Source organism: Ranitomeya imitator, chromosome 4 (genome assembly GCF_032444005.1).
Source record: "Ranitomeya imitator isolate aRanImi1 chromosome 4, aRanImi1.pri, whole genome shotgun sequence".
Taxonomy (NCBI): domain Eukaryota; kingdom Metazoa; phylum Chordata; class Amphibia; order Anura; family Dendrobatidae; genus Ranitomeya; species Ranitomeya imitator.
This window is the reverse complement of record NC_091285.1, coordinates 640,222,884-640,231,850: the sequence shown is the minus strand read 5'-3', so window position 1 is coordinate 640,231,850 and position 8,967 is coordinate 640,222,884. Positions and strand designations below refer to the sequence as shown.

The 8,967-nt window shown below is 44.6% G+C and overlaps 1 protein-coding gene across 1 annotated transcript; it reads right to left on the bottom strand.

The window, feature by feature from the left end:
* Nucleotides 1–655: 655 nt before the first annotated feature.
* LOC138674636 (olfactory receptor 1E16-like) lies at nt 656–1,570 on the bottom strand. Its single transcript, XM_069762451.1, has one exon. The coding sequence runs from the start codon at nt 1,568–1,570 to the stop codon at nt 656–658; it is 915 nt and encodes a 304-aa protein (XP_069618552.1).
* Between the last annotated feature and the right edge of the window lie 7,397 nt (nt 1,571–8,967).

Below are 8,967 nucleotides of genomic sequence, written 5' to 3'. Positions count from 1 at the left end.
TCTTCTTAAACTAACTGTCCCTAACCCTAACTTCAGAATCAGTCCCAAATCAATAAAGTTAGCAGCATACCCACAGTCAATTAACGCCAATGTTGATAACACCTGGTTCTCTAAGGAAATAATCGTATTTATCAGTACTTTATGAAAGGAAGAAAAAGGTACCTGGGAGTCTGGGTGACTTCGTCGGCCGTCTGTACCAGATTGGATGGCTAAGCTGTCAATCAAAGTTCTGACAGCTTCACCACGCCCTTGTATCAGATTGGACGGCCGAGCTGTCTGTAACTGCATCCCAGACACACTGAGGGGTGGAACCATGACAGGCCTGCAGCATCTCCAAACTGGTCTCTCATCAAGCACATCTGGGACGTCATTGGTCAGTAATTGCAAATGGAGCTGCCAGCAGCAGATCTTGATGATTTCCGTGCCTCAGTGCATTTAGCGATGCAAAACATTCCTCAAACAGCCATTAATAATCAAATTGATTGCAGCCAAGACGTGTATGTGTGGGGATTCCTGCACATGGCGCTCATACTCAATACTGAATAAATCGAGATGTTTTTAGGTTTCCACTTTTCCATCATATGAAGATCATTAACATGTCTATCTACAGTTCCTGTGATTACTAGAATTGCACAACATTATTTTTATCATTACCCTATTTCAAGTCAATAATTTTCTTTATGGCCACTTTTACCTCTTTATTTCTTAAACTATATACTATTGGATTTAACATAGGAGCAACTGCTGTATACAGTGTTGAGAACACTAAGTCAAGTTCTGGATGTTCTGAAGGAGGCTTTAGGTACATACACATACCGGCTCCATAAAACGTACTCAAAACTGTAAGGTGTGAAGTGCAGGTGGAGAAAGCTTTTTTTCTACCAGTTATAGAAGGAATGTTGAGAACGATAGATATTATTTTGACGTATGATGATAAACTAATAATGAACTGGATAACCCCGAGGATTATGATTTCAAAAGACATGATAAGATGAATTTTAATATTGGCACAAGCTATTTTGTTGAGTGCTTTGATATCACAAAAAAATTGTTGTATTTTATTAGAATGGCAAATATCTATCTGGTAAATGGTCATCGTGAAAAATAAGGCGTTAACAGAGGTCGCCATCCAAATGCTCAACAGATATAATATATAATTCCTACGTTTCATAATCAAGTGGTAATATAATGGTTTACAGATGGCCACATATCGGTCATAGGACATTAAAGACAACAGCACATCTTCCGTACAGGCAGCAAATATATAAAAACACATTTGGGTGAAGCATTCTCCGAATGATATTGAGTTCTTCCCGGTGAGTAAAATGTCCAACAGTTTTGGGAGGGTTGATGAAGTTAAAATCATGTCCACCACTGACAAGTTGCTAAGAAAGATGTACATGGGTGTATGGAGGTGCTCATCAATGATCACACACGTGATTATAATGATGTTACCAAGTAATCCAATCAAATAAATGAAGAGAAATAGAGCAAAAAATAAAAGATGGTTCTTCGTTGAATGGGAAAAAGCCACAATCTGGAAATACTGAATGATTGTTTGGTTCTCCATCAAGTCCTACTTTTTAAAATAAAAAAAAAATTAAGTTCAGTGTCATTAATAATCCGAAGCATTTACCTGAGGACTGAAGATGAGTGTCATGAATATCTGGTAAAGATCACGCAGAATATTTTATACCTTCATCATCACATACCTCTGGGATTCTCACGCACGGGAGAAGCGGCTCAGGAGGGTCCTTGACTTGTTTATTATGAGAAAATAGAAAATGTCTCCCCAGATGTTGTAAATTGCTCTGCACACATGAGGAGCCCTTGTTTTCTTAAGTTTATAGCTCTAAGATTAACCATGTATTGGTCACCCCGGCACGTTCTCTAATTAGGCATACAATAGTGTAGGATAGCAACGTTCCTGCCGGGTCCCCGCACTTCAAAACACGCCGCCGGCCAATCAGAGGCAGCTGATGTCAGCGTGCAAGTCACTAACAGGGCATAGTAGTAACGCCATACGATGCCCGACACATGCACGCTGAAGTCAGCTGCCGGCTACAGAAGAGGACGAAGCCCAGCGTGGGAGCGGAGGGAGGTAAGTAGAATGGTTTATTTTTTATGCGTTAAAGAACATCAGCAGAACGGAGGACATATATACCAGGATGGAATCAGGAAGGGGGACATATATACCAAGAAGGGGCCCATAATGGGGGACATATACCAGGATAGGGGACATATATACCGAGAAGGGGCCCACAATGGGGGACATATATACCAAGAAGAGGCCCATAATGGGGGACATATATACCAGGGAGGTGCCCAGGATGGGTAACATACATACCAGGATGGTAGACATATATACCAAGAAGGGACCCATAATGGGGGATATATATACCAGGGAGGTGCCCAGAATGGGTAACATAAAAAATTCAAAAAAGTTCATTTTATTCTCATTAATGTACACTCTGCACCCCATCTTGACTGAAAAAAAAACAGAAATGTAGAAATTTTTGCAAATTTATTAAAAAAGAAAAACTGAAATATCACATGGTCATAAGTATTCAGACCCTTTGCTCAGTATTGAGTAGAAGCACCCTTTTGAGCTAGTACAGCCATGAGTCTTCTGATGATGCAATGATGCAACAAGTTTTTCACACCTGGATTTGGGGATCCTCTGCCATTCTTCCATGCAGGTCCTCTCGAGTTCCGTCAGGTTGGATGGTGAACGTTGGTGGACAGCCATTTTCAGGTCTCTCCAGAGATGCTCAATTGGGTTTAGGTCAGGGCTCTGGCTCGGCCAGTCAAGAATGGTCACAGAGTTGTTCTGAAGCCTCTCCTTTGTTATTTTAGCTGTTGCTTAGGGTCACTGTCTTGTAGGAAGGTGAGCCTTCCGCCAAGTCTGAGGTCCAGAGCACTCTGGAAGAGGTTTTCATCCAGGATATCTCTGTACTTGGCCGCATTCAAGTTTCCTTCAATGACCACCAGTCATCCTGTCCCTGCAGCTGAAAAACACCCCCATAGCATGATGCTGCCAACACCATGTTTCACTGTTGGGATTGTATTGGGCAGGAGATGAGCAGTGCCTGGTTTTCTCCACACATACCGCTTGGAATTATCACCAAAAAAGTCTTTCTTTGTCCTATCAGACCATAGAATCTTGTTTCTCATACGCTGGGAGTCCTTCATGTGTTTTTTAGCAAACTATGCGGGTTTTATATGTCTTGCACTGAGGAGAGGTTTCCGTTGGGCTACTCTGCCATAAAGGCCCAACTGGTGGAGGGCTGCAGTGATGGTTACCTACTTTCTCCTTCCCCACAATCCTGTAAAATATAAGCTCGCAAGGTCAGGGTCATCTCCCCTCTGTATCAGTCTGTCATTGTTAGTTTTGTTTACTGTAAGTGATATTTGTATTTTGATGTAACCCCTTCTCATGTACAGCACCATGGAATTAATGGTGCTATATAAATAAATAATAATAATAATAATTGACTTTGTGGAACTTTCTCCCATCTCCATTTCTAGAGCTCAGCCACAGTAATCTTGGGGCTCTTCTTTATCTCTCTCACCAAGGCTCTTCTCCCACGATTGCTCAGTTTGGCTGGACGGCCAGGTCTAGGAAGACTTCTGGTGGTCCCACACTTCTTCCATTTAAGGATTATGGAGGCCACTGTGCTCTTAGTAACCTTGAGTCCTGCACAAATTCTGTTGTAACCTTGGCCAGATCTGTGCCTTGCCATAATTCTGTCTCTGAGCTCCTTGGCCAGTTCATTTGACCTCATGATTCTCATTTGGTCTGTCATGCACTGTCAGCTGTGAGGTCTTATATATAGACAGGTGTGTGCCTTTCCAAATCAAGTCCTATCAGTTTAATTAAACACAGCTGGACTTAAATGAAGGAGTAAAACCATCTCAAGGAGGATCTCAAGGAAATGGACAGCATGTGCCTTAAATTTGAGTGTCTGAGCAAAAGGTCTGAGTACTTATGACCATGTGAAATTTCAAATTTTCTTTTTTAATAAATTTGCAAAAAATTCTACATTTCTGTCTTTTTTTTCAGTCAAGATGGGGTGTAGAGTGTACATTAATGAGAAAAAAATGAACTTTTTTGAATCTACCAAATGGCTGCAATGAAAAAAAGTGTGAAAAATTTAAAGGGGTCTGAATATTTTCTGTACCCACTGTATATACCATGTTGGAGCCAGGATGGGGGACATATATACCAAGAAGGGGCACATAACGGGAGACCACCACATCAAAACCCTGTCATTGGCAGCCCAATCTCCAGACCTGAATGTTAGAATCAGTTTTGTTTTTGACAATCCGCCATCTTGTTGTGGTTTTCTGGCTGCTGGTCTTTTTCCCCTGGTGCTGGGTAGCCTTAGGTCAGGTGATTATATCACCCTTTATTACCCAGCACCTGCCTCCCATTCATTGCTGGACAGCAGTGTTAATCCGCTAGAGTTCTGGCTAGGTGCTTTGATAGCTGTCTGTGTTTGATATTGTGTAGTTCTGGGATCTCTGGTTCTGCTATCTTTAGTTTCTGTTTTCAGTTGGTTTCTGCAGCCATCTGTCACGCCGTTAACGGCGATAAAGGGGCAGGACGGCGTACTGGGACCCGCACCTGTCCCTGCCACTATAATGGGGCCCTGACTTTCCCTTATGTCAGGGGTACCTATGATAGTTAGGAGGCCTGAGCCGCCAGCATATCCCTGTCTCCTGTGCAGGCCCTATCAGTGGCCCCCTCTCCCCCCAGGGAGGAGTACTGCACCAGTGTATAAACTCAACAATAAACAGGGTATACAGACAAGGTAACTAAAAGTCTCAAACTCACCAAATGCTCACACAACCACAGAGGTAACACATAGAAGGGAAGAGAAGGAAAAAACTAGGAAGGAAAACAGGTTTAACATGCAACCAAAACAGCAGACACCAATCTCTGTAATAAACCTCCAAGCTCCAAATACTACGCTCCTTCAACCTCCAAGCCAGGCAGCAGAACTGATCACTGACAATAGCTGTAGTCAAGGCTGGGTCTAAATAGAGGATGAGATTACCAAAATCCACTTCAGCTGAGAGACCCAGCTCACAGCAACTCAGCAACAAGGTTAACTCCTGCACTGCTGGCACAAAGCAGCCAGGTCAGAATACAGGAGAAGAGCTTCTGTTTACTGTGTGTGAACGAGGCCCAGAGCGCTGCGGTTCTCTGGAACCTCAATGTCGCGGTAGCCCCGTGACAGTACCCCCCCTTTTACGAGGGACCTCTGGAACCTCAGGACCAGGTTTCTCAGGATGAGCTGTATGAAATGCCCAAACCAACCTAACCGCATGGACATCGGCAGAAGGTACCCACGTCCTCTCCTCAGGACTGTACCCTCTCCAGTGTACCAGATATTGTAGGGACCAACGAACTAAACGAGAATCCATAACAATGGATATCTGGAACTCGAGATTTCCATCAACAAGGACCGGAGATGGAGGTGAAGAGGACGGATTGGATGATGCCACAACCTTCGTGAGTAAGGAGCGATGAAAAACATTATGGATCTTAAATGACTGAGGCAAAGCCAGCCGAAAAGCAACTGAATTCACGACGGCCACAATCCTATAAGGGCCAATGAACCTAGGGCCCAATTTCCACGAGGGAACTCTCAGCTTAATATTTTTCGAGGACAACCAAACCCAATCACCCACACACAGGTCCGGACCTTCCACACGTCTCCGACCAAACGCATTCTTATACCTAGAACCCATCCTCTTTAATTTATCAAGAACCTCTTGCCAAACGGACGTGATGGACGAAGAAAACCTCTCCTCTTCAGGCACCCCTGAGGAATCCTTCCTATTAAAAGAACTGAATTGAGGATGAAAACCATATGCCCCGAAAAACGGGGACTTACCAGTGGACTCATGAGTACGGTTGTTTATAGTAAACTCTGCCAACGGTAAGTATTTAACCCAGTCCTCCTGATTTTCTGAAATGAAACACCTGAGACAAGTTTCAAGATTTTGATTTACACGTTCTGTTTGACCATTAGATTGAGGATGGAAAGCTGAAGAAAATGACAAATGAATTCCGAACTGGCTGCAAAAAGCCCTCCAAAACTTAGAAATAAACTGCACCCCTGTCTGATACAATATCTGAAGGAACACCATGCAATCTCACAACCTCCTTGATAAAGATCTGTGCCAGAGTCTTGGCATTAGGTAATGCGGGAAGAGCAATAAAATGTGACATTTTGCTAAATCTGTCAACTACGACAAAAATAACTGTATTACCCTCAGAAACCGGTTAGTCAGTGATGAAGTCTATTGACAAATGGGTCCAAGGTCTATTGGGAATCTCCAGAGGTTGGAGAGACCCAGACGGGCGAGTACGAGGCATCTTGGAACGCGCACACACACTGCAGGCAGCGACATATTCCTGTACATCATGATTTACCCCAGACCACCAAAAACGCTGAGTCAGAAGGTCCGAGGTAACCTTACTTCCAGGGTGTCCAGCCAGAACCGAATCATGATGTTCATTGATGACCCTAAGAGGAAGATTAGCAGGAACGTACAGTTTACCTAAAGGACAGGCTGCTGGGGCATCCCCCTGCACCTCTACCACCTCTCTCTCAAGATCCAAATTAATTGCGGTGACAATTACACCCTTCTGCAGTATAGGACCCAGCTCACAGTTATCCCCACCCCCTGGAAAACAACGGGATAACGCATCGGCCTTGACATTCTTGCTTCCCGGCCTATACGTAATGTAGAAATTGAACCTGGTGAAGAACAGAGACCACCTAGCTTGCCTAGGTGTGAGACGCTTCGCAGATTCTAAATATAACAGATTTTTGTGATCTGTGATCACTATGACTGGGTGAAGTGCTCCCTCCAAAAAATGGCACTATTCTTCAAATGCCCATTTAATTGCCAACAGCTCCCTGTTACCAATATCATAATTCCTCTCAGTAGGAGATAATTTTTTCGAGAAAAATGCACATGGACGCCACTTACTCGGAGAAATCCCCTGTGACAATACAGCTCCCACCCCCACCTCAGAGGCATCCACCTCTACCACAAATGGCTGTGTGATGTCAGGCTGCATTAGTATGGGTGCAGTGGAAAAACACTTCTTCAAAGTCTCAAAAGCCTGGCAGGCCGCACTGGACCAGGCAGAGAAGTCTGTGCCTCTCTTGGTCATATCTGTCAAAGGTTTGGCTACTACTGAAAAGTCTTTAATAAATTTGTGATAGTAGTTTGCAAAAGCTAAAAACCTCTGTAAGGCCTTAAGGTCCTCAGGACGCTCCCAACCAGGGCCGCCTTGACCTTAGCCGGATCCATAGGAAATCCTGTGGAGGATAAGAAATAACCCAAGAACAGAATCTCTTTGACCGCGAACATACATTTCTCAAGTTTGGCAAATAGTTTATTGTCCCTGAGTACCTGAAGGACCTGCCTTACATGAACCTGATGGGACTCGAGGTCAGGGGAATAAATTAAGATGTCATCGAGATATACCACCACAAACCTACCTATCAGATGACTAAGTATATCATTGACAAAGCGTTGGAACACCGCAGGAGTACCACACAACCCAAAAGGCATGACCAGGTTCTCGTAAGTCCCTCTGGAGTATTAAACTCCGTTTTCCATTCATCCCCCTCCTTCATCCGAATGAGATTATATGCCCCCCTGAGGTCTAATTTGGAGAACCACTTAGCCCCCACAATTTGATTAAAGAGGTCCGGAATAAGAGGAAGCGGGAAAGAGTCCCGGAACCGTAATTTAATTCAATTCACAGAAGTCTAAGCATGGGTGTAAACCCCCGTCCTTCTTCTTTACAAAGAAGAACCCAGCAGCAATGGGTGATGACGAGAGTCTGATATGACCCTTGGCCAGACTCTCCGTGATATAGTCCTTCATGGCCTGTCTCTCTGGGGCAGAGATGTTGTATAGCCTACTCTTAGGCAGTTTAGCACCAGGAATGACACGTATGGCGCAATCATAAGGACGGTGTGGAGGCAGCTGTTGACTCCCCTCCTCAGAGAATACATCCTCAAAATCTGAGATGAACTCTGGCAAAACCTGAGAACTCAACCCGGCCAGCTGAGTGCCCAGGCAATGTTCCTGACAAAACTTAATCCATCTAGTAGAGTTGAGCGAAACGGGTCGGCCAGATTCAGAAGTCGCCGACTTTTGGCAAAGTCGGATTTCATGAAACCCGACCCGACCCCTGTGTGGGGTCGGCCATGAGGTCGGCGATCTTCTGATCTGGAATCGGAATTCCGATACCGAGTTCCGATATGTTTAAAATATCGGGAATCGGTATCAGAATTCATATTTAAGTGTAAAATAAAGAATAAAAATAAAAAAATATTGATATACTCACCCTCGGACGCGCCCTGGTTCTCACCGGCAGCCTTCCTTCCTAAGAATGAGCGCCTGAAGGGCCTTCGATGATGTCGCGGCTTGTGATTGGTCGCATGAGCGGTCACATGGGCGGTCACGTGACCAATCACAAGCCGCGACGTCATCTAAGGTCCTTCAGGCGCTAATTCTTAGGAAGGAAGCGTCCGAGGGCGCGTCCGAGGGTGAGTATATTCCTAATAGGTATATACTCACCCTCGAATGGGCCCTGGTTCTAACCCGCAGCCTTCCTTTCTAAGAATCAGCGCCTGAAGGACCTTAGATGACGTCGCGGCTTGTGATTGGTCATGTGACGACCATGTGACCGCTCACGCGACCAATCACAAGCCGCGACGTCATCGAAGGTCCTTCAGGTGCTGATTCTTAGGAAGGAAGGCTGCCGGTGAGAACCAGGGCGCGTCCGAGGGTAAGTATATCAATATTTTTTATTTTGATTCTTTATTTTACACTTAAATATGGATCCCAGGGCCTGAAGGAGAGTTTCAACTCAGCAACAAGGTTAACTCCTGCACTGCATTGGGTTTCGTGTTTCGGCCGACCCCGACT